The 25486-nt window shown below is 35.8% G+C and overlaps 3 protein-coding genes across 15 annotated transcripts in view; 2 read left to right on the top strand and 1 right to left on the bottom strand.

The window, feature by feature from the left end:
* LOC108755386 (exostosin-3) overlaps nt 1-8094 on the top strand; it is a 23615-nt gene extending 15521 nt beyond the window's left edge. Inside the window, exons 1-13 of one of the 4 annotated variants that reach the window (XR_001939761.1) lie at nt 3158-3460; nt 3612-3846; nt 3921-4461; nt 4589-5430; nt 5510-5725; nt 5832-6042; nt 6113-6369; nt 6437-6564; nt 6630-6906; nt 7146-7250; nt 7379-7617; nt 7877-7941; nt 8051-8085. Coding sequence is in view for 2 of the 4 variants with exons in the window: in XM_018498336.1 (XP_018353838.1) it covers nt 3688-3846; nt 3921-4461; nt 4589-5430; nt 5510-5725; nt 5832-6042; nt 6113-6369; nt 6437-6564; nt 6630-6906; nt 7146-7250; nt 7379-7483 (2841 nt within the window). In the remaining 2 variants the exon portion in view is untranslated. Of the gene's footprint in view, nt 1-3157; nt 3461-3611; nt 3847-3920; nt 4462-4588; nt 5431-5509; nt 5726-5831; nt 6043-6112; nt 6370-6436; nt 6565-6629; nt 6907-7145; nt 7251-7378; nt 7630-7876; nt 7942-8050 lie in introns of those variants that run through there. The other 3 variants (XR_001939762.1, XM_018498336.1, XM_018498337.1) reach the window with 3 other exon arrangements.
* Nucleotides 1040-2903, bottom strand: LOC108755388 (DCN1-like protein 1). 2 transcript variants are annotated; one of them, XM_018498340.1, is made up of 5 exons: nt 2731-2903; nt 1980-2193; nt 1720-1888; nt 1382-1595; nt 1139-1303 (listed from the first exon to the last, which is right to left on the bottom strand). In XM_018498340.1, exons 1-5 carry the CDS (start codon nt 2731-2733, stop codon nt 1139-1141), a joined length of 765 nt encoding a protein of 254 aa, XP_018353842.1. In that variant the 5' UTR covers nt 2734-2903. The 2 variants fall into 2 exon arrangements, with proteins under 2 accessions (XP_018353841.1, XP_018353842.1); XM_018498339.1 differs by lacking the exon at nt 2731-2903 and having other exon boundaries at nt 1040-1303; nt 1980-2202.
* Nucleotides 8095-15544: 7450 nt separating the features above from the next.
* The window catches only part of LOC108755400 (regulating synaptic membrane exocytosis protein 2), a 63118-nt gene continuing 53176 nt past the window's right edge, over nt 15545-25486 (top strand). For 8 of the 9 annotated variants that reach the window (XR_001939764.1, XM_018498359.1, XM_018498355.1 and 5 more), the window contains exons 1-2: nt 15545-16480; nt 23377-23581. Coding sequence is in view for 8 of the 9 variants with exons in the window: in XM_018498359.1 (XP_018353861.1) it covers nt 16362-16480; nt 23377-23581 (324 nt within the window). In the remaining variant the exon portion in view is untranslated. The remainder of the gene's footprint in view (nt 16481-23376; nt 23582-25486) is intronic. The other variant, XM_018498361.1, reaches the window with a different exon arrangement.

Below are 25486 nucleotides of genomic sequence, written 5' to 3' on the forward strand. Positions count from 1 at the left end.
TTACATTATGTTTTTATAATCTCCACATATTTTGTGTAGATAAAAATCTAAATATATTACTGCGCTAAATTTTTATAGAATGTAGTTACAAGGGATAATATTTAACATACAAAATGCCTACGATAAACTTGTTAAGAGAATCAAATCTGTAAAGAACATCACAAATGACTTTTTATATTCCATGAATGAACTTATATCATATAATTGAAAATGAAAACTATTATATTAAGTTTATAAAAAAATTATATTTTGTCTTTAGAACAATGTTATATAAAGTTTCATAAGTATATTGTATACAAGTAATCTTCCTTCTAATATACATATGAGAAACAAATTTCTCTTTATCTTCTCATCGTTATAATCTGATTGAATATAAAAAAATAAATAGAATGATGCCGAAATAGTATAATGTCTAAAATACAGATTTCTTTCTCTTTATGTTTTTATATACATTCTAAGTGTCGTGTAATAGAGTATCGTAGAATTTATTTAATAACAATTTCTTCAACAACGCAATTTCTAGAAATTACTATCTACAGGAACGTATGGACTAATTTCTCTTCCAATTTTGCTTCCGACATATTATTTCAAAAGAACGTCGAGTTTTTTAATTGCTTGCAAATACTACCGGTGGTAGTTGAGCAACTTTCTATTATATTCCCACATGTAAATAAACATCTCACACATATATTACTTTTGTACAATATGATCAATTTCAAGGCAATGCTTTTTTCTCTTTGAAGATAAAGCAAAAGTAATTAAATTATTGTACAAGTATCTATGTGGTTAGTAGATTTCACACAACTTGAACTTAATAAATAAGGAAATAACTATTATTTTTTAAAGCAAACACTCAAGACTTTCTCTCTTTACATATTTTAGCAAATGAAATTGTATCTACTGAAGCGATATATTGTAAATTGTTGAGAATGCATATTACAAGATGCTATATGGTATATACTATGATTCATTATATTATGTGCATTAATTTGTCTCTAATCAATTTTAAAAAGTATAAATTTTAAAAAACAAAGTCGTCATTGGAAAAAAATATTTCACAAAATAATTTTAAAAATATATTTTTTGTAAACGAATAAAGTTATCATGTGAGAGAATGTTGCAAAAAAAAAGAAAATCGTTAGAGAGACTGACGAACTCGAGGTTGTGCCCATTCTACAAAATCATCGATTAATACAGGCCAAGCACCTTCTTCATCATAATTACTCATGTCCGAATTGATCATAAGTGCAAAGTCTAATAATAAGTTCCATGTGTCTTTTGGAATTGATCTTTTATGATGTTCCTAGAATACATCAGCTTATTATTTTAAAGTAACTTGCCAAAAAAATAACTACAAAAGCAATATCCAAAATTTACTTACCTGTAAGAATTGACACCATAATTGAAGAAATTTAAATTTATCGTCTAATACAATGTTCCAATACGCAATTGCCATATCCAAATCTAAGCCTTTCTGTCCCGCATTTTTTGCATAATTAAATGTAAAGTGATAAAAATCCTTGAATTTTAGAGGATCCCTTAAATCATTTTCTAAACTACCTAATCGCGCTTTTAGCTTATCTATACTATCCACACTGAAAATAATTATAAAAATAATTATATATGTATATACATGCCTGATAATGAAAAGGCACATTCACAACACATTCATTTTTTATTCAACCATCACAAATGTGTATCAAAGAAGTTAATATTTACCCTAAGTCCACCATTCCATTCATAAACTCTTCTTTAGTGAATTCACATTGTGTTTCAGCACGAAATTTCCACGCAATGATTAGAACTAATTTACTCTCAGGACTTAGATTCAAGTCATCAAGAAATTTCATGATACCATCTGCGGTAATTTTATTAGGTTCACTTGGATCTGTAAGATAATAATTATAATTTATTTATTAACATTAAACACATAAATAATAGACTAATGAATTCTTACTAATATATCATAGCAATTCTACCTTGGTATTTGCTATACAATATTTCCAATTTTTTTTTATCAACAGAATTTTTTGGTTCTTTATAATAAGCTTCTGGATTTTGGAAGTAATTATCACTAGCGAGATCCAGTTTCCAGTCATTTTGGGCTAAACAATATATCGCAGTTTGTTCTCCAGTTTGTGTAAATGTTATAAATTTTTTCACTTTGTCCCTTTGTGAAAATTTTAACTTATGCTGCAACATAAATAAAATGATGAATGCTACAAACCGTCTTATCATTAATTTAAAAATAAAAAAGTAACAGTAGATAAAAGTGAAAGCGACACCAATACGATTCTGAAACTCATTATGTTATAATTAAAGTACATGCCAATAGAATATTCTACGATCTTAATTCAAGCAGTTATTTTGGCTATCTGAAAGTCGTATATGCAAAAATGACAGCTTGTATATCATTCAAAACACACTATATAATATGTCGAGATGGTTTTGCATTGCATCAGAGATCATTTTAACGCAATCATATTTTTAAAGTTGGGAGATAGCGGGAGGGGGAAGCAACAAAGTGAAATTTCGCATTGCTCCATTGTCCCGGGTGACGAGGTCGACGTGAATGTGAAAAACATCATTATAATGTGGGGGATAGGTTATTCTAAAAACTCAAAAACGAAGGTGCGAAACTCCGAGACGAGGAGACAGATCGATTGGTCGAATAATGCGACACAAGCATGATCTTGTCTGCGTACAATCTCATTTTTCTCGAATGCTTACCATTTTCCGGCTAATTTTAGGCCCCCGAAAGCCAAAATATTATTCCCCTCACACTACACTTGACATGGACATTGCATGAACATGCGCATGTTCAACGAAGACCTCGAGAGACGCGAATACATCACGCGGATGCGCAACGTGTCGTCGCGAGTCGCGATGTGCCACCAAACGTCGCCGGAGCAAACCAGGATACGAGACGATTGGAGGCGACGATGAGCGGGCCATTCGAACTTGATTGACGCGACATCAAATGCTGAACTAAAATGCAAAAACTGAACGCGACTGAAGGAATTAAGGAGAAACCAGAAGAAATCGTCGAGTCTTTCCGAATCTCGAAAACTAAATTGACGCGGATAACTCCGATAACTCTTGGACAGCTATTCACGCTGTTCGGCACGCTGTTTCACATTTTCGGCATGCATCTCGGGAGCATTGGGTGGATCGGTAGTATACGTCCGCTGAGTCTTACGAGAGCGGAGATATCAGATGGACGACGTACGCGAATGAGGCGCATCTCAGGACTAACCTTGATGTCCTCGATGCGATCGTGGGCGATATAGAATGTGATTCTGTCAAAAGTCCTCGTCGCTCCGGCTCGTGATTTTTTCGATCTGGATAGCAGGGAAACGGAGGAGATCATGAGGTTGCGTAGGTTATTGACAGCACGATGATATGATCTGATAAAGCCATCTCCAGGTTTAATTTCTACGTCGATTTCTAGTGTGGACAGGTATCAATAATACGTTTGCTTTACCCTTTGCTCTTTAAATTAAACTAAATTGTAAGAAATTATATGGATGAAAAGCTGTTTTTGTTACATGCAAAATGAAGTAAAAACTCATGAGATTATCTCTAATGGCTGTGTAACATATTACTTGCAGAAATCCAAGAAAATGCTAGATGGAAGTATTCAGGATTTATTAGACAGATGAAAATACTTAGTAATTCCATATAATCATGGTGGGAAATACTTACGAGGCACTTCCGTTCTACCACAGTGGAACAGGGAGGGAGATGTGCCAATGGCTGACACACATCAAATTGTCAAGGATAATAATTTTGACATCTATAATCTTATTTATTGTGCCATTATTTACGCATTACTATTTATCTAAGGTACAGTTAAAGAAGAAAGTTAAGCATTTAAAATTATTCAGAATGCATTGCATTAACTTTGAGTTGACTTTCAGGTAGAATCAGATGCTCCAGATAGGGATATGTATAGAACATTCTCAACCTTGGAGGCTTTTGAGGATTTTACATCCATGAAAGCATCACAGCTGAAGATGAGAATAGAGGAAATGTTTCGTATAAAAATTTCAGTGAGCAATGAATTGAGAGACCTGAGCGCAAAGAGGCAAAGACTTCAGACCGAAGTTAATAGCTTGACGCAAAAGATAGACGAGCTGAAGCAAGAGTTATTGCATCAGCAAACGGATCTTGATAGATTAAAAATAAGTGTGGAGCAAGCACAGGTGGCACAGAAAGAAGCAGTGGAAAGAAACACGCCTGAATTAGCACCACCTAAGAGGATATTGATTAACACTCTGCCAATTGTATTACCTAGCACAGATCCACGATCATGTAGAATGTACAATTGTTTCGATCATAGTCGATGTGCACTGACAAGTGGTTTTCCTGTGTACTTGTATGATCCAGATCAATTTTCAGTAGTTAATCTAGGATGGGATGTAGATGGTTTCTTAAAAACAACTATTAAACAAACGCTAGGTATGTATTTAGGATATAAATGAACTATATATTACACAAAGTAAACAGAATTGTATTTAAAACATCTTTTGCGTTATAAAATATTTATCTGTGATAAAACTTGTTATATAAAAAAAATTGATTGTAGGATATAATCCACATCTTATTAGAAATCCAGCAGAGGCATGTGTTTACATAGTCTTAATTGGTGAAGCATTAAGCCTCCATCAAAAGAGTGATCAACGTCATAATAAAGCTTTAGATATAAAGAAATTACAAGCACTTCCTTATTGGGGTGGAGACGGTAGAAATCACATATTATTAAATCTTGCACGTAGAGATTTATCTGCAGATTCTGGAAATATTTTTAGTAATCTGGATACTGGCAGAGCGATAGTAGTACAGTCAACATTTTATAGAAACCAATTTCGCAATGATTTCGATTTAATTGTTCCACCAATTCTGGGACCACCTGGCGGAGATGTTTGGCAAGAATGCGCGCAAATGTTACCTGCAAGAAGGAAATATCTGCTGTCATTCCAAGGAGAAATGAGGACTTTTATGGGCACACCGATGACATATCAAATTGATGACGCAGATATAGATCTGGAAAAATTGATAATTGATGATAACAACATAGATGCATTTATTATTCAACATTTAAAAGATATGAGCAACGGAATAACTTTGGATAAATTTTTCATTCAATTTGAGTGTATACCAGCTTCTATGGAGAGTAAGCCTGTGGAAACTCTTGATTGGTCTCTTTGCGGAACTGATTCATCCAGAAGAGCTATATTAAAGGAATCAACATTTGCATTGATCTTAGCTCCCAGCAATGCTACATTATTGACTACTTCGTTTATGCAAGCGAGATTGTATGAAGCATTGCGAGCTGGATCAATACCAGTCATTCTTGGTGGTGATCAGATTTTGCTTAATTATAACGAAGTTGTTGATTGGAGGAGAGCAGTTATTTTCCTACCTAAGGTAATTTTTATAGTAATTTATTACCAAATTTGTTTTTTAATTATTGAAATGAAATTAATAGAATTATGTAATTATTTAGGCTAGAGTGACTGAAATGCACTTTTTACTGCGCGCTGTTCCTGACAACGATCTTTTGACTATTCGGAGACAAGGTAGATTAATATGGGAACGTTATATGAGTACTGCTCAAGGTGTAGTAGATACGACCATAGCAGTAATAAGAGACAGACTTGGTATACCTCCATTACCAGCGTCTCAAACGCCCAGTCCTAGTGTTTTTAACGAAAGCTTTGTGGTACGTATTTTAATGTGACACGCTTTTCTTATTAAAGTATGTATTATATATTTTAACATGAAAAATACATTTAATTTTATAATTTACATTATTTTTTATTTTGAAGCCTTTAAAATCGGATGCCATTATTGCCGAACCTGAAGCTGAAGAAAGTTTAGGTCCTTTAGAACCGCCGTATCCATCTCCTGCTTTCAAGAGAAATTATACAACACTATTAATTCAAAATCATGAAATTTGGAATGATTGGATGGATCCATTTAATTTGTATCCACAATTACCTTTTGATACTGTTCTTCCTAGTGACGCTAAATTTCTTGGTAAAATCATTATTTTAGAAATTATTCTACGAGAATTATATGTTATATTGCTTTTTTTATTTTTTCATAGGTTCAGAAGTTGGCTTTCGACCTATCGGTAAAGGTGCTGGAGGTGCTGGAAAAGAATTTAGTGAATCATTAGGAGGAAATTATCCAAGAGAACAATTTACAATTGTCATGTTAACTTATGAAAGAGAACAAGTTCTTATAAATTCACTGGCGCGTCTTTATGGTTTGCCTTATTTAAACAAAGTACTTGTAGTATGGAATAGTCCGAAACCTCCTGTAGAAGATCTCAAGTGGCCTGATATCGGCGTTCCTATACATGTAATTTTAATTTATGTAGTATCTTTATTTATTTTTAAAGATTACACATTAAAATATATTTGAACAGGTTATAAAAGCTCCAAGAAATAGTTTGAATAATAGATTCCTGCCATTTGATGCAATTGAGACAGAAGCCGTCCTTTCTATTGATGATGATGCTCATTTGAGACATGATGAAATCATGTTTGGTTTTAGGTAAGCCAATTTTTCGGTCTTTTTATTCGAATATACTTTTGTTATTTATTAATGTACATCTTTAGAGTGTGGAGGGAACATCGAGATCGTGTAGTTGGATTCCCTGGTCGATTTCATGCATGGGACCAGAATTATCACAATGCTTGGAATTACAATTCTAATTATTCTTGCGAGCTATCCATGGTTTTAACTGGGGCTGCTTTTATTCATAAACATTATACATATCTGTACACACATTGGTTACCACAAGCAATAAGAGATAAAGTTGATGAATATATGAATTGTGAGGACATTGCAATGAATTTTTTAATATCTCATTTAACAAGGAAACCACCAGTTAAAGTAAGACATTATATATATTTTAAAGAGAAGATATTCATTACTCTTATTAATATTACAAATCAAAACTTTTTAATTTTTTAATTTATATTTTATAAAAATACTGCAATTATATATTTACAACTTAAATATTTTGTATTATAATATTTCTGTCTGCATTTTAATCATATGATTGAACTTGGAAAATTTATGTGAATATATTAATATATGCAATGACATTAAAATATTTGTCTGTTTATTAGGTAACATCACGTTGGACGTTTAGATGTCCTGGTTGTCCAGTTTCACTTTCAGAAGATGATACTCATTTTCAAGAAAGACATAAATGTATCAATTTCTTTTCACAGGTAAAAAGATCTATTGTTAATTATTTTTACATTTTTCTTTATTACATTTAAGTATTCTAAATTATTATTATTATTGTTAGTAATAAAGTAAATTTGTCAATTTTATTCAGTATAATTAATGATTTTAGGTTTTCGGTTATATGCCTCTATTAAATACACAGTATCGAGCTGACTCGATATTGTTTAAGACACGAATACCACATGATAAGCAAAAATGTTTCAAGTTTATATGAAAAGAAGATACATTTAAATTTTTGTGTAAATATTGTAGAATAGAATTTATACGATTTTGATATAATTTTATGCAGCTCACAATTTAAGAGCTATTATGTCGAATATTTCACAGAACACATATAGAAAACACAAGGTACAGTAAGAGTTTAATTATAATAACCAACCTTATCATTTATACTTTGTTATTTATTATTTATATTTTTACTTATTTTCTCTGTAAGTACATGTTCTGTTGTCCACTGTTTCTCTGACTGTTCCTTTTTACATCTGTCTACCAAACAGTTATGTCGTGTCTAATATTTTAAAATTTTGTTTCGTGTAAGTGAACTAAAATTGGATTTTTACTGTCATTTATATTAACTTTTTAATTTATTCCTATTTGCATTACACAGTAAATGGAACAGTTTAATGGAACATGTGCAACAATTTATCAAAACAATTCAATCTTGACAGTCATGTAAGTTCTTTACCATTATTTGTGTATAATCTCTTGTTAGCATTTTTTAATGATTTTATAACTCTTGGTTCGGTTGGTTTTTTAAAAAACAAAATATTTTTCTTTTCAGTTAACTTAGTAATTTAATGACCAAAATTAACTCGGATATCACCACCACGTTTTTTTCTCGTCTTTTATGTTATTAGTTTATATTTGTATGCACTACTATTATTTAATTTTGTTAATTTATCTTTTGTACTGAAGAGGATTTTGATCGTAGATCGAAACATATACGTGTAATATTCAATTCTTTGAATAAATGGTATTATAATACACACTAATAATCAGTGTCGGCTCAAATTGGCATTTTATTTATTATTTTTTAGAATTTTCTTTAGAGCCTATTGTGTGTGATTTTATTGTTTTTAATTATGATAAGTCAAAATGTTATTAAATTGTGTTAAATTTACTGATCAAGAAGTAGAAAAATATTAAATGTTACTAATATTTTTTTTAGTTTTTATAAAACATTTAATAATAGATGATGATTACAAACGATCGAAATAATTATATGAGTAATATTAGATAAAGTGAATATGTAATTGTAAATAATTCTTTCTAACTTTAAGTTTCTTTAAGTATTTGATATTTAGCAACAAAACATTTAATATTTTAGAAGAATGTTCATTTTGTAAATATATTAATATTAGTGTACTATGCATATATTAATATAGTAGTTTACTACACATATTAATATACTCTATAAGTGCACTAAAATATAATTTACTTTAATATACTATATCGCGATAGTATATTAATAAATTACTGCCTATTAGACTTATAATAATGTACATATATATCTAAGATAAATAATTAAAAAATGATGTAATTTTTAAACAAATGAACAAAATTATATTTTACGTATTTATATCCAGTAATGATTATTTATGATTATGTAATAATAATTTATGTAATTTATATAATTAAATTTGTGATAATTAAATTTCATAAAGGCTGGAAGGAATAAATATAATAACATAAAACAATTTGTTCTAAAACTTTACATTGATTTTTCTATTGATAAATGTTAATTTTTATTAAAAATATGTTAAAGATAATTAAGAAAATTTTAATATGTATATATATGTATACATATTTTAATGGGCTAAATAACACTTTAAATTATACGAAGGCCATATTTGTACATTTGAACGAATCTTTATATTTCTTTTTAAAAAAATTCTAAGAATCTCAATAATCGACTGCTTTAACATTGACAGAAACATCACATATAGATATTTCGATATTTGTTTGTATAATCTATTAACTCATAATATATAGGCATATTGTACATACTTAACCATTTTTTATTTTCAGAATATTAACATATAAAATATGAAAAATATTCTAGACAACACCTTGAGATATAAGACGTCTTGAAAAGGTTAACGTGTTTTAGACGCCAAAGATGTCTTATGTCTCTCTTTTGAATACTTTGTGTTGTCTGGGATGTCTATTTAAATTTATGTTTAGCATATAAAAAAATACATTTATTATAATAATTTTGTATATATTTTATAATTGACTATATGTTAGGAAATAATTATGTACAAAAAATCAATTTCATATGCAACAGATTGTTTTTTACATATAAGAGTTTTAAATTAATTTTATAATATTTTTTCAGATTATTTTAAAATTACATATAAAATTTGATAAATTTTAAATACAATCTGCTTGTTTATACTAAGTAAATAACGGTATAAATAAATACGATGCGTCTTATAGACTGCATAGAATAAAGTTTATAATATTGATATTAATAATAAAGTTATATTTCATAAAGAATGTTACATGGAATATGTATATAGATAGTAAATGACTAATATTTTTGAAGTAAAATTTTCTTTTCTTAACGCATTAAACTTTCAAAATTCTATTTCTCAGGTGCAAACAAATTTCAAATTGATGCGACAAGTGACCATTCTTGTCTGTATTATGAGAAAAGAAAAAATTATAAGTTATAAAAATAGATTAAGTTTTAAATTTTTTTAGATTCTTTGTATTTTATTTATATCTTCAGCATGTTATGTTCTATTTTTATGTAATAGTTAATTATATCATTTTATTATTATATACATTTTCTATATAATTAATATGTGCCAAATTTTTTATAATTGTGTGTATGAGATAATTGTATAAGATAATGTTAATTGCACAAGTTTCTAGCTATATCTGTAATATCTATACCTAAATATTTCTAAGAAATTTATTAATTATTGACATAGTTAACGAGTAGATTATTCTTATAGTAAGTGTAATTGCTAAGCGATGTAATATTGTAATGAATTCTGTACAGCAAATAAGTGATGTAAAAGATTCTTCTGTACATGCTCTGTATTATTATTTTATATATTATGTCGTGCAAATGTATATCATAGGTATGTCTTAATTTCTTACTTATTCACGAAGATCTGATTAGGCATTTTACAAATAAAAGAAACATTTATTCGACAGGTAAATTAATGACTGAATATATAAATGTGCGACGACAGAAATAATAGATTAAAATACATTACATTTTCTGCAATATATGTATATTTTTTTTATACTTTCAATATCTGCTATTCTAGTTTAAAAGAATATTTTGCATGTAAATAATTATTTACAATCAATTTTCGCTTCTTTAGTCGCTTTTTTATAAGACAGAACATCTCATATTTTTCGTTGTCTTATCCTTCAGGTAGCAGGTAGTTGATTCCCTCCTGCATTAAGCCCGATCTACATAAGACAGGTCGCAGGTGAAACATATTTTAGATTGTAATAGGTCGCAGACCGCAATACGTAGGACGTAGGACGCGAAAGTTGAAGTTCACCCAACTTTTTGCGTCCTGCGTTTTGTGTTTTACGACCATATTATAATTAAGATACATTAGGTTAATTTCTAGTTTTGCGTTTTGCGTCTTATGTAGATCGAGCTTTAGACATTGGCTGTGTTCTGATATTCGCCGCCAGTACTGAAAATCCAATAGTATACATTACGCGCACTATAGATTTTTAGTAGTAAACAACGGAACGCAACCATTGTCTGACGCGTAGTAGTAAACACGCCGGCAGTAGTTGTTACATGTGTATAGTCAGACATGCACTGGCCAGTAGTATCATACCGCGCTGCGCAGTCAAAAGTAGCGCATTATAAGTTTGCATCGAACGAATTACATTTATACTGTTCACAATGACTTCGACATCGTCACATATTTATAATTCGTACATATACAATAAATTCGTAATTATAACAAATAGCGCATTAATTACGCATTGCAGATAAAGCAAGCGTTTAATGCAACGGGATCAACCTCTCCCATTTATTCAGCTTTGGTTTTCAAAATGCAAATAATTATGTACGTTACTTATTAAAATCGTTCTAATTGAAGAATAAGAATCCATTAATTTTACTATATTTGGATCGAATTTTAATTTTAGAGAGATATGAGCATTATTGCGTCACCGTAGTAATTTCTTCGCGACATTTTGACTGTTTGCTCGAAGTCGTCCGTATTAACGTTTTATCGAAAAGAAAAAGAAAAGTTCTCGACACCATCCCATATGCAATTACGTGGTGGATATACGAAACTCTGGCAATGTTGAAGGAATGGTAGTCGACCGGTTGCCCGATGGCGCGCTTCGGCCATCAGAAGTTTCTGCCATTAGAAGTCGCATGTCGGAACACGATTCTCGGAAAGTGATTTATTGAGAATCCCATGTGGAATTATACGAACAGCCACGGTAACTATACAGCATCGTATCGTATATGCTTCAGTTTATGCTCTTGCTTTCATATCACGTGTTCCATTTTCCAGTGCGGAAAATGTGAAAATTATGCATTTTTTATGTAGCGTTAAATACGGTTTTTTCACTAGTTCTCCGTAGATTTTTACGTTAAGATTGCGCAACGATGGAGCCGAGTTTACGGGAGTCTTCTTACAATTTTGGCTTTTACGTGGCTGCTGAAATCAAATCCGCCTTACGTGCGCAAGATAAAGCTGAATGGAATCGGAATGACTCTCAATGCCAGAACCGCCGATGGTATTTCACTCGAACTACTGAAAATGCCAATATGGTGATCTTCTATCTTTATTTTCGGTTAGTAAAAAGTTATTTTAATATTATTATATCGTTAGAATTATTTGTTTTAAATTCATGTATTTTTTTCAACATTCTGTATATTTAATATAAAAAAGTTATTTTAGTATTATTTAACGTATCGCTTAGTAAATAATAACTGAATTTGAGTCAAATTTAAGTAATACATTTTAATAAGTTAAATTGTTTAATTATTATTTTAAATTAACGACATATTAAGTAGGAGCAGTAGTGACCCTATGAAAAAATATGATTGAATGTTAATAGTTATCATTAGTTCTCAGTCATAATTTAATAAATAAAAAATAGTTATTATAATATTTAGTTAGTAAAATCTTAATCTTTGGATTCATTTAGAAAGGAATATATTTTAACTGTATATGCGTTCCATTTTTTTTTACATTTCTTCTTCTTATCGAACCCTGTAGGCTTGTTTTACCCAATTCAATTACCCTCTTGGGATGCAGATGATTAACTGTCTTTCCATCTTTTGTGCGGGAGACCTGGTTTTTTTTTTCATTTATTGATCAGATCTGTCAACTATACTCCATCTACAGAAGTAATTAAAAATAATTCAAATTGGGTATAATTTGACATTATAATTCTTATTGTTATTTTTCTGAATAATTTTTCTGGTTCTTAACGGGATCAGCTTTCAAATACAGCGCCACGTGGTCGTGGTCAAAGTTTGCGCCAGATTGGTCCACTCGGCGATCAATACGGCATTTTCCGCGACGTAAGTCGCGTCCCTTTTGCTCATTGGTCAGAATATACGCCGCAATCCCATTATTTATTAAGTTCGCGCGAAGATGCGATATTCGTCAGGCACCATCTGTCACTGAGCGATTGTGGGACGGCGATTGTGATCGACTAATTAGATTAATTACGATTGTATGAATCTGGAATGTATCGCCGTTCGAACGATTGTTACGCTTTAAAGTTGTCTATTTTCTCCCTCTTTAGCATTATTCGTCACATACGTGAAACTAGAGTTCGTACGCACCAGATGTATATAGGGCGCTTTAAAAAAATCTTATGTCCTTTTCCTATTTTATATATATACATATATATAATATTCTTCGGAGAATCTTAAGTCAAACTTTGCTCAACGAGAATAGTTAGTTAGAATCGTTAAAAGTCATTTTCTTTTATTTTCACAGCTTTTCGTCTTTGAAATTAAAAATATCTCTTAAAAAATTCTTAAATAAAAACTTTATATAAATATAATCTATTTAAAAAATTAAATAATGATCAGGTTTTTTTTATATTTTTTTATGTGTTGCTACATATATAATCTACACTTAAAAAATGTGTTGCACAATAGATATTTAAGGGTGACATGATCGACGCCTTGACGGCGAAACAATAATTGTTTTCAATGTAGTTCTTAACAAACGACTCGAAGAAAGCGCGCGCGATTTCTAAGTCACCCTGTATATCGCTACGGACGAGGGGATGGAGGAGCAAAGCTTGGTTCGCGCAACTGCGGTCGCACACAAGTGTGATAAGGCAACCCTCCGTTGGATAGAGGTCTCTCAGCGAGCGATACGTACAACTATCGAAGGGCAGCTCGCGAGGAACGCGGGTTCGCGCCTCGATGTCATCGTGACGATCCCAACAGGAAGTCGATTCGCGACCGGAAATTAGCCCCGTTCGCGTCCCGCCCGTCCCGTTCTGCGGTCGTCGCAAGAGAAGGATCGTGGGAAGTGAGCAGATAGCCTTCGGAGCACAGGAGAAGTAAGAAAGAGAGGGAGAGTGAGAGATCAGCGGGGAGATAACGCAAAGAGAAAGAACGAGAGAGAACGAGAGAAGTAGTCAGGTGGTGGCGGAGGAGAGAGAAAGAGAGGTAGAGAGAGATCACGTACAGGCGCGAAAAGGGGAGTGGCGGGGATAGTTGGGGGTGAGAAAGAGACGGAGAGCTTACCATCAGTGCGAATACTATCCCGCGAGTCGACGTGGCCGCGAGACATCCTCGTTGCGAGAGGGTGTGCAGAGAGGAGAGGAGAGAAGAGAAGAGGAATATAAACGTATTCGCGGGTCGCATTCCGACGTCGCATCGAAGGGAGGGGGTGAAAGGGCATAGCGCGGAAGTGAAACGTTTGTAAGCCGGCGACGCGACGCGACGCGACGCAGCGCAGCGCAGCGCAGCGCAGCGCAACGCAGGGCAACGCAGGGCAACGCAACGCAAATCAATAAAACGCAACGCAACGCAACGCAAACGCGTCGCAACGGCGGCGTAGCGACGCGACTCAGGGTGGCCGCGAGTGCGCAAGCACCCTCTCTATCGCTTGCGTGACAAGTGTCCGACCGTTTCGCTCGCAAAGTTCCTCGCGGCTCGACGCGGAACGCACCAAACGAGTGCTGTGCCGGAGGAGTGTACGCGTGGAATATCTAAGAGAAGAGCCTGTGAGGCTCGAGATGGGTGTTTAATCTTGTGACGACGAGTAGGCAGCAACCTCATCTACGGAGGCGTTCTCGCGTTGGTAACGACGGTGACGGGGATAATGAGCGCGACGTCAGCGATGATACCACGGTCTTGGCGTCGATAGAGGAGCACCTTGAAGCGATAGGCAACCCTCGACCCCTCGTCACATTGTCAGCTGGAGAAACGGTTGTCGTGGGTGTGTAACCGTCTGCTCGGGGACGATCGACTGTGTGGGCGTCGCGGCGGCCGTTAGAGGCGCGCCGAGAAGCGCCATTGTCGTGTCGGCCGCCACGTGAATCGCAAGCGGATCTCTCCTCGGACGAGATTGAGGGATCGTGCGGAGATTGCACGGATCGGTATCCGTCAAATGGACGTGCTTCGCTATTCATCGAGCATGTTCCTCGCAGGCACGGTGGAATTCAGTTAACGAAACGGTGATATACCCTAACGATCCACACAGTGGTTGGGATGACGCATCGCCTCGTCGAGGGCTCCGGAAGATAACGGAGCGGAAATATCCCGACAAACGTCGAGAAGCTACAGGAGACTTGAAGTGTCAACAGCAGCAGCAGCAGCAGCAGCAGCAGCAGCAGCAGCAGCAACGACGACGGCGACGACAGTGTTCGACCGCGCGAAGATCGAGTCGCGCGAAAGTGGAGTCCTATTTATCAGCAGCGGCAACCCAGTGACCCGTTTTCGTTTTCAATCGATGCGGATACCAAAGAGTTTCGAAGGATCGGAAGGACAGAAGGGCGCAGCCATTATCTAGCAGCAGAGTCCAACCGATATCGTTCAAGTATCATCCCGTGTGCGGAATCGCGCGTTGATTAGATCCACGATTAGGAAGTCGAGAAGCTACGGTAACCCGAGCCCTGAGACTCTATTTATCTGTCTCGATAGCGGCGAACGGGCGAAGCGTCACGTCTGTGAGATCGAGGATCCGAGGATATCGCGGACCTTGGCTGAGATATCTCGCGTATCGTCCGATGGTGCATTCGGGCAGCGCAGCGCGTGAGGCCGGGCTGCAAGAGAGAATGCGAGAGCCTCCTCACAGCCTGTGAACATGATTTGTCATACACATGCGACGGGCAGTAATCGTACGACGAGAGACACCGACGACGACGACGACGACGACGACGACGACGACGACGACGACGACGACGACGACGACGAGGAGGAGGAGGAGGAGGAGGACTACGAGGAGAAGGACGACACCCGACCACTCCGCGGCCATGCCACGAGCACGCTGTGCGCTCGCATGAGACCAGCCCGACTACTGCCCGATTGCCCTTCCACGTATCAGCAGCAACTATTGCAAAGGCTGCGAAAAAAGGGAAAAAAATTGGTATCGCGTCATATATTGACCAGCGTAAAATCTAAGGACGTGATCTACCGCCATCCGTTATCGTTATCCCGCGTAAAGGAGGCCGCACCGAAGTCATCGACCACGATCACGGAGGAGGTCCCGCTTGGTCTCGATTGGCGTGACCTGCGAGTGCAACGTACCGCGAGTGCCGAGCCGACGACGACGACGACGGTGCAACCGTCACGACGACGACGACGACGACGACGTAACCCCGGTGCGCTCGCGTTCCCGCGTCGGTGCGGTGCGGTGGTGCGGTCAACGGGTGTCGGATGACTTCCCCAGGCCGACAGACGTGTTATGTAGTCGTAGAAGGTTATTATATATTGTCCCGGTCATTATATCCAGTAACGAAAGCCGTCGTGGAAGAGACGCGTCTAGGGTACAGCCCCATCGGAGCAACGTTAACGTCCCGTCGACGTCGACGTCGTCGGTGGTGCGCCGGTCTGCCTATCCGCGTCATACCCACGTCGCATACCCCGTGCACGCGCGTACATTGCCAACACCGTGATGGCGGAGGAAACTGTACCTCCCGACATGTCGCACCTCACCCCCGAGGAGAGGCGCATCATAGAGGGTGTTATGATGCGCCAAAAGGAGGAGGAGGAACAGGATCATGAGATTATGAGGTACGCTACTATAGACTGTATGCTCATTATATTACATGTACTTTGCGAAAATTTTGCCTCAATGACGTATGGGCACGTGGAAATTTTCCCCTTTTTCCCGAACTTGTTATAAAGACATTTAAATAGAAATAATTATATGCGTGATGTCTTTCACATATATTAAGTTTATTTGTAAAGCAGCACATCGAAAAATAATACCGAATACCCGCAGAACATAAACTAATAGTAACATTATATTAATCAATTAACCAATTAGAATCAAGTAAATAACAGTTTAATCAAATAAATAACAAAAAAAGGGGTTAGCGAGCTAAGCGAGTTGTTTAATGTTAAATACTAGAAAATTGAATCTTTGTATAAACATCAAACACATCGTTTCAACCTGTATTGGGTCATTCTCAATATGAAAAATTAAAATTAAAAGATTTTTTAATAGAACGTAATGTTGATTAGTACATAATATTGATCGTAAAATCGACAGTTAAAACTGTATAATTATAAGTGTACAATAAAAAGTATTCATTCGCTTTTAGATATACGTTCGCTCGTAATTTTTGTGGATAGTTTATAACCGCGTAATCAATACTTCGAAAAAGATTGGAAAAATTGTCAAATTGTGATACAAAATTAATAAAATTCGCAGACAATGATAAAAATTGCTTGGCTTGTAGCGTTGTATTAATGTTGTAATGTCTTACTCAATGTAAGCGTTATGTATAACATGTATTATATTAGATTTATATTGTTGGATAAGAAATTATAATATTGATATGATTTTATTGTTAGTTGTGTTCTGCGAATAGTCATTGTGACATGAAGTCTATTGCGTATCTATTCCGAAATATACACAATATACGAGTATTATTATATTAAATACATTATATGCAAAAAAGAAAAACATGAGAGGTCAATGAGTTAATTGACAACGTATAATTTCAAGACGTGAAAAAGATAAAGACAATACAACGTACACAATAATAATTTTATTTAATAATATTAAAAATGTTGAATCTGAGAAAATGGTAAATTACTAATAATAAGCAATAATCAATAAATAATAAATAATAAATAATTAATAAGTAATTTTATTATTTAACTAAATAGTGTACGTGAACTCAATAATTGACATAGCTTTTCCTCATTTATGTCATTCAGTAAAACGTTGAATAACCAACTCGAAATGTCATTATAAACACGGTACTAAAAACTTTTTTGCTCTTTCCAGTGGTAGTTAGGTACAATATCACATCTTAAAGCGAGAATGTACGAGAATGTTGAGGTTTTTTATTGCTGCCATATAAAGCGTGGCTCGCGCGTTGGATTCGAAACTATCGATGAAGTATTGTTTCACAAGCAGGACGCGCGAGCTTTCACACGGGTATTTAGGACTCTCTATTGCACCGGATATTGCCAGGTTGCTCAAATGCCTGTAATAACATTCACGTACCGTGATGCATGTGGCCGGTATTGTCCGTCGTGTTTTCGGTAACTGTGACCATTTTTATTCCCATTGCCGCAAATAAAACCGTAAAACTGCATAGCGCCAGATGAATACTATTGAGAGTACCTATATTTTACTAGAGTAAAAATTTGATATATCAGCGTTGGGGGACACTTAAGTGGATATACGCAAATATCTTTCGGTTTCACGATTTCTAGATTTACAAGAAGCTATTTTTTTCAACATAACTTTAATATGTTGGAAATATATTTAGTATGTTTTGAAATAATTTCAAACTTAGATAATATTGGCTATTTGAATAAAGATTAAAATTAATAGGTATTTTTATTAAGTTCTATATTTATTCGTAATTTACTCGAATATATTAATGCGTTTAAAAATGTGCATTACAAAGAGGGTAACAACTTTAATTGTAATATAATGAATATCTATTTTAACGTTATTGGATCAGTGTTAACCGCCAAGGTCATGCCTCGACTAAGTTTAGAAGTTATCGGAATTAGTAGATAAAAGATATTAATGATCAGACCAGCGCAGAAGTTAGTGCATAAGGCGCGAAAGAAAAAAAAAAACTAAAAAGTGAGACGTCGTTTAGTTGGTTTTTACCGCAATTGGCGGACGAAACGACAACCGATCGATTGGCTAAAGGTATTTCTTGACCAACGGGTCTGCTCCGGATCGTTTCACCTATTTTCCCGGCTCACCTGCTCATTAGTCCTTGACCGCTTTACACCTACATCTTCCATTTATGTAGCCACGGCCCCGCACATGCTGCCGATTACCGCGTCGACTCTCATCTCTTTTATATCAAGCGGTCAGAAATAAAAATCGCTTATAATTGTGTCTTCGACGTCTGCAAATATTCTCGCCCTTGTACCGCCTTCGCGGCAAGGTTCTGCGTCTCAGGTGACTCGTGCATCGTGCAATCGACTCATCGAAACGTGTCGGATAATGTAATGTGGACGTGCATACGATCGATTGCGATCGGCCTCGCCGTATCGCGATGATAAAAATAAGGCGGCCGATCTGTGCTCCGCTTATCGCAGGAGGCGACGACTGGACCGGCGCGATGACGGCGGTGTGCGTAATTGCGCGAACGGAGACCGGCGTTCTATCCATGGTAGCTAACAATAACTGTAAACGGAGAGGAGGAGAGGGAGGAAAGGGAGAGAGAGAGAGAGAGAGAGAGAGAGAGAGAGAGAGAGAGAGAGAGCGAGAGAGAGGGAGGGAGGGAGAGAGGGGGGGCGGGCGTTGCGCAGTGAACAGGTTTTATTGATAGGTCGTCGCGACCGAGCGAAAAACGGGAACGTGAGAACGAAGGGAAAGAGTAATGAGGAAAGCGTGCTGTGCCATACCGATGCGCGCGAGATCATGTAATGTAGACGACAAGTACGTGTAGGGACGCATGTAAAATGCAAGGCGACGAGCCTTGACGTGGCGTAGTAACGAGCTGCTGCAGCTGCATAGGGTATGCATAGGTCTATGCGACCGTAGCTCGTGGACGGGGTGTGAAAGCGTTTGGATTGGCACGGTAAATTCTTAGAGGGTGAAATACGCATCTTACAGATAGCACGTATCCGTCGGTGGTAAGGAGTAAGGGAAGGAGGGAGGGATGGGTGAAGGAGTGCAAATATCATTGAATAACGACAGGCCGGACTTGCAAGAAAGTTAAGCAGTAACTACGTCTTTGCGTTGACTTGCCGTTTACCAGCGTCTTCGATTTTAGAAAGAGTAAATGAAACTCTAAATTTCTGAGAGAAAGATAAATTACCGGTGGCACCCCTGAAAAAAAGACGATGAAATTTCGGAAAATCGGAAGTCGTTTTCTCTATCGAGCATTAACGTTTTATTAGTCTTTGTTTTATTTTATAGACACCTACGATCGCACGAGGTATATTTGTATGATCTTAAAACGCTGCATTCCTTATGATATTTTCTTTTGTATGAATGCTTTTACATCAGGTCGTTTCATGGATTATAGTAAAAAGATATTATTGTCACAATTGTGATATTAATACATTAGGATAAAAGACAAATCCGCGAGAGAAAAAATGTATTACATGTTATAACGACAATTGTCGTCTTTAAATTGAGAATAAAAATTTAAATTAAGAATAAAAATTTTTTTGTTGTTCAAGAATTAAATTAGCAAGAAAGTTTAATTCTTTGCAACTCAAGCAAAGTTTAATAAATGAATTATTATTATTATTATTTTATAAATATTTTTGTTTTATCGATATTGATATTTAGAACTTGTCTCGATGTAGAACATCAAAGATTGAAATCCAATTTCGTCACACGCTAGAAGCATAAGAAAGTTACACAAAATTACTGGGAATGTATCTGTGATACTTCATCTGTGTAAGCTTCTTTTTAACCCTTTCATGTCGACGGGAAAGCAGTTTCTTGCGTGTCGCGACCTTTCCACGATCGCTCGTAACACAGAAGTGGGAAAGTCTTGTGCGACTCTTTGTCGAGTGTGATCACCGTTGCGTGCGCGAGTCACTCGATTATCGGTAAAGTAATTAGAGAAATATAGGTATATAGATGCGGTGTAACTTCCCCCTCTCCCCTCCTTGTTGTAACACAATGCGCCGGCTTTTGTTCTATCGACAAACTCAGGATTTGGGTTACGGTGTCAGGATGCGTGGCGCGGCTGTCTCCTTTATTTGACAATCGGTCAAGGGGATAAGGAGATTTAGTTTATATATCTTCCTGACTATAAGATTGACGCTCGCAATATGTCGGTTCCAAAATTTCATTCTACGACGTTTAGTCGATTTTTTCGTAGTGTCGTATAGCGCGTCCATTGTACGTTTCTATTATCGGGGTGGAACCGATACGTCGCAATGCCAACAACCCCCGATCGAAGCTCGGCAGTCTGATTCGCCACTGCGTACGTGGTCCAAGATATAAATCTTAAAAATTGCTGCAACGTGCCGTCAGAGTGCTCACCTATTCCTATTTGCAGCTACGACAGTAACTATGACTTATTTGCCGATCGAGCATCTTTTATATAGGTTTCGCACATTGCAAATGTATCACTTACGTCTGAAGATTTGGTGCATTGGCAAGTGGTTTTATTTGATCTTGCCGATCGACGAGTAGATTTTTCTTTTTTTTAACATAATTTCTGTCATCACTCCGTCTATAAAAAAATATATATATTCTTATGACACTTACACATATACATACATACATTCACGGATTCAGAAACTTATCAAGTTTGTCAAATCACCTGTCAATCAGATTCACAAACTTAGCCGTTGGCACGTCGCAAGTGAAAATTTTTTTTGATGTTAAATATGAAAAGATAGAATATTAAATTGTTATTTAAATTATTACATTGAAAAAATATTATTTAAATATATATAATTTATAAAATATTTTATTTTAAATTATGTTATATTCATAAATAAAAAACAAAAAAATAGTAAAATAATAAAATCTACGTTTTTTGTATCTAGGACTTCTTTAAATTAAAAAATATTTTTAGAATATTAAAATTGTGATGTAAACATTTCAAAAAATTCAAAATCATTAAAAATATGTATCTAACATTTTGCTATGAATATTTTTAAAAAAGAAGACTCCAAGGGAAGGGCTATGGCCCCCATGGCACTTTCGATCTACTAGTGCATATCTACAACATATACATATACATATTACTATATATATAAAATTAGATTATCAAGCATGGCATAAATAAAGATTTAATAATTTCAATGGCTTTATTTTATATTTATGTGACGTAAACAAAAGTCCATAATTAAAGACTCTCGCTTGGTTTTTTTCTTTTTTTATCTCTCTTTTCCTTTTTGAAAAGGGAATGGATGCACAAACGGGGAAAAAGATCGTACTGATTCTCTAATGAATAGAGAAACGGTTCTGTTTATCCGACTGCGGCTTGCGATATATTTAAAACGTACTGATGTCGCGTCCATTATACAGGCGATGTTTATTTCATCTCTTCATGATTCATTAATTTCACTTGCATTTCGCGAGAGCTCTTCGCGTAATTAGTCGTCAGATGGACATAAAGAACAAAAGATGCGATTATGGTTGGACAGGTACGAAATAAACGTGACCTTAAATGTAGCTTCGTGTTTTTCAACGGACGATTGCGCTGCAATAACTGTCAACTAAAGCTTATAAATTTCATTTTTTTTCCTCCGGCAACGTGACGTGCGTTGCGTTCAAATGGAAAGTTGATAAATAAATACTCTTACCACGCTTTTATATAAAAGCGATTGAGAGCCCATTGCAACAACAATGTAAATTTTCTTGGATGGTTTGATCCGGTAAGTGGTTTGGTTTTAATGATTTGCTACTTCTTTCTTTCATTAGTTTATTTTTCTAATTATCATATATACAGAAAGAAAAAATAAACCAAGATTTACGCCATGCCCTTTAAAAAATATTACAAAAGTATTTTATTTAAATTTCTAGCAGTTTGTATTCTTTTCTTGAATGAATTTGATGAAAAATAGAGGAATTTCTCGAATTGAAATTAAATATTTATGCACCGACATTTGATCCGAATCTTTGTAAGAATATTGTAGACAATATTGCGACGACAAATCTTGCACTTTGACAGAATCGCTGGTTTAATTTTGAGCGTGTGCAGGACACACAGTCCTAAATTGGCTTAATGGAGTAGAAGCAAGAATAGAGTCGCAGTAATGGCGACGAAGACGACGAGAGTGACGTCGACCGTCGTCACATCGCATTTTCAGGGAGAGATTGCAACCGCTCGATTGGAGATGCTTTCAAGGCGCGATTTACGAAGTAGAAATAAGTCTAGGAGCAATCCGTTATCTTGAGGTTTGGTAGAACGGCGGAGTCCACAAATGGTGGAATTAGGATTGACAAATTTAGCTACCGTCGTTGCGGGATGTGGCTTCCATATCAAAAATAGCCGGTAATTTTCTTAGCTTTACTGCTACGAATTCAGTTGGATTCACTGAATACGACGGTAGATATTGTTAATTTTCCATCGTTTATCCTGTAGACACTGATTATAACCATCGTTCTTCTTATACGACGTCAGAAGTAATTCTACACGGAATCTAATGAACCGTAAGCCTTGGACTGTCAAGTTGTTAGACTGTTAATTAAACATGAAATCTGTTTAAAAACATATTATAGAAGTGATAGAAATAGGACACACGTACTTTTTATCTTATTTTCTTTTTTCTTGAAATAGAATACATTTATTTCTTTCATCAATGATCATACGCCTGTATAACTAATCGTACTAGGTGCTATAAAAATTATCAGTTTCCAATTTCTCAACAAACTGACTCGTCGTTATTTGAATCTAGAAAAAATAAAATGAAACAAACATATGCAAAAAAAAAAAATAGATTACAAAAGATACGCTCAGCTCTCCTAAGTTTCGCTTCTTCTTAACAGTTTGCTTTTTTGTTTGCAGACGAAAGCAAGATGAGGTGCAGACCCTTGAAGAAACGATACGGATGCGTTCGGAGAAGCACAAAAAGGCTGGGGTTGAACTTAACGCCACATGTCACATATGCCTGAAAACCAAGTTTGCCGACGGCATCGGTCACATCTGCACCTACTGCAAAACTCGATGCTGCGCACGCTGCAGCGGAAAGGTCACTTTACGGTCAAACAAGGTAAGAGGGCATGAGAATGGAGCACGCGAATAAACGGCGAGGAATCGTGGGACCAGATTGATCGAGTTGCTGCGAGTATCTGTCCTGACGTGCCACTTTTCTTTCCGCGTATTATATCGCCGCACTCGGCATACCGTGGAGAGAAACCTTTCGAAGGCCTCGGCATAAAAAGATCATATGGAAAATAAAAATAGAAAAATATCCATTGTGTTATGCATGGCGATCAAGTTGATATTAACGCATCTGATGTAAATAATGTACCTCGTCTGATGTAAATAATGCACCTCGTCGAACGATAGATCTCGAGGGGTACGGGATATAATAGGAATATAAATCATTTTAGCAAAACAACTGAAAAGAACCAAAAAATACGTGTAGATAGAAAAATATTATTTTCTTATGCAAACAATCGTCATTCGGAGTAACATCTATAAAGTGTGGAAAATAAACTCATCAGGCCCGCACTGTTCTTAGAGTGAACTTTTCATGAATGTATAAACATACGGAGACAAAAAAGAGTATTGTCCTCTTGATTTTATCTTGAACTTTGGCATAGTACTTTTTATTTGTCTTTGTTTTCGTAGCAAGTAAGTAGATAGATAAGTAATAAAATCAACTCGAGTTATCGAATTTGCATTGTTCTCACGAGCAATTTATTGATTGACTACTTTAATGAATAGCAGGATTTTCAAAATCACGGTCGATTAAACGGTAATTATATGAATACTTATTATTTCCTCTCTTTTTACTTCCTTTCGAAAAAATTTGACATTACTGCAATATACCGTTCTGTTCTGCAAATTAGCTGTCGAAATCTTTTTTTCGTAAAATTTCTCTTTTCCGTAGGATTTCTGTTCTTCTCACAGGACCTCGATAACGTTGAACGGCAAGTCCCTCGTTTCCGTCACAGAAATATCGTAATTATCTCATTATGGGCGCATATATTGTGCTTCGCGACGGCGGAGATAATGCAAGGAGATAACGCGTGATTTAACGGTATGAGAGGGGCAAGAAAGGGAAGGGTAAATTTAACAACGTTATCAAATCATGACGAAACGAGAGGGAAACACCAGACGGCAGTAATACGAGGGTTGGTAAATGTGTAAATTAGCCGCCTGGAAACGATTAAGAGCAGACGCATTGTAAAAGATAACAATCGATGCGTATCGTCCGGGGGACGATATTTACCGGAATACATCAAAACAGTTGATCTATAGTGACACGTCATCATCTTCATATCGGTACATCAATTAACCCTTTATTGCGTATGGCCATGATCCGTGGGCGTAATATCGTCATTAAAGAGCCACTACGCGGATACTCTGTCTCTTAATTTACGTCAGGGAGTACTGTTTTTTCTGTTCGCTTCTATACTCGCGTAATTTCGATTTTCCTGTTTTTTATCCACGGAAATGAAGGATTAACGATCAGTGCGGCGGGACGTAGCATGCAGCCTCAGAGAGCGCGGTGAATGCCGGCGGGTGCACTTTTAAAACTTCGCAATTATCCACGCCACCACGTTCCGGGATCCGCAGAGATTTTCGCAAACAAAGAGACTAACGTTCGTCGAATTTGCACCGGTATACCGTTCTAACGCGATTATCTTGCGCAAATATTATTCTTATCTCCGCATCGGGCTGGTTACGTTCCGTCCTCGCGCGGTATTACAATATCGATTTACCATATTCGAATCGTAGCCTTTCCGCCGTAATCCTTGTGCTAATAAATACATAAAAGTAGTATACGGAGAAAGATTTTATAGGTTATCGCGCGCAGTGTAACCATTACCGTATTACTATTTATTATCGTGTCACAGCGCAAGAATGTGTGGTATGTCGCCATTTAAGTACGCCGTTGGAGGTTCTATGGGTACTTATAGGCTCGTATACAAGAGAAACAGTTGTA

The sequence above is a fragment of the Trachymyrmex septentrionalis genome, unplaced genomic scaffold (genome assembly GCF_001594115.1).
Source record: "Trachymyrmex septentrionalis isolate Tsep2-gDNA-1 unplaced genomic scaffold, Tsep1.0 scaffold87, whole genome shotgun sequence".
NCBI classification, from domain to species: Eukaryota; Metazoa; Arthropoda; class Insecta; order Hymenoptera; family Formicidae; genus Trachymyrmex; species Trachymyrmex septentrionalis.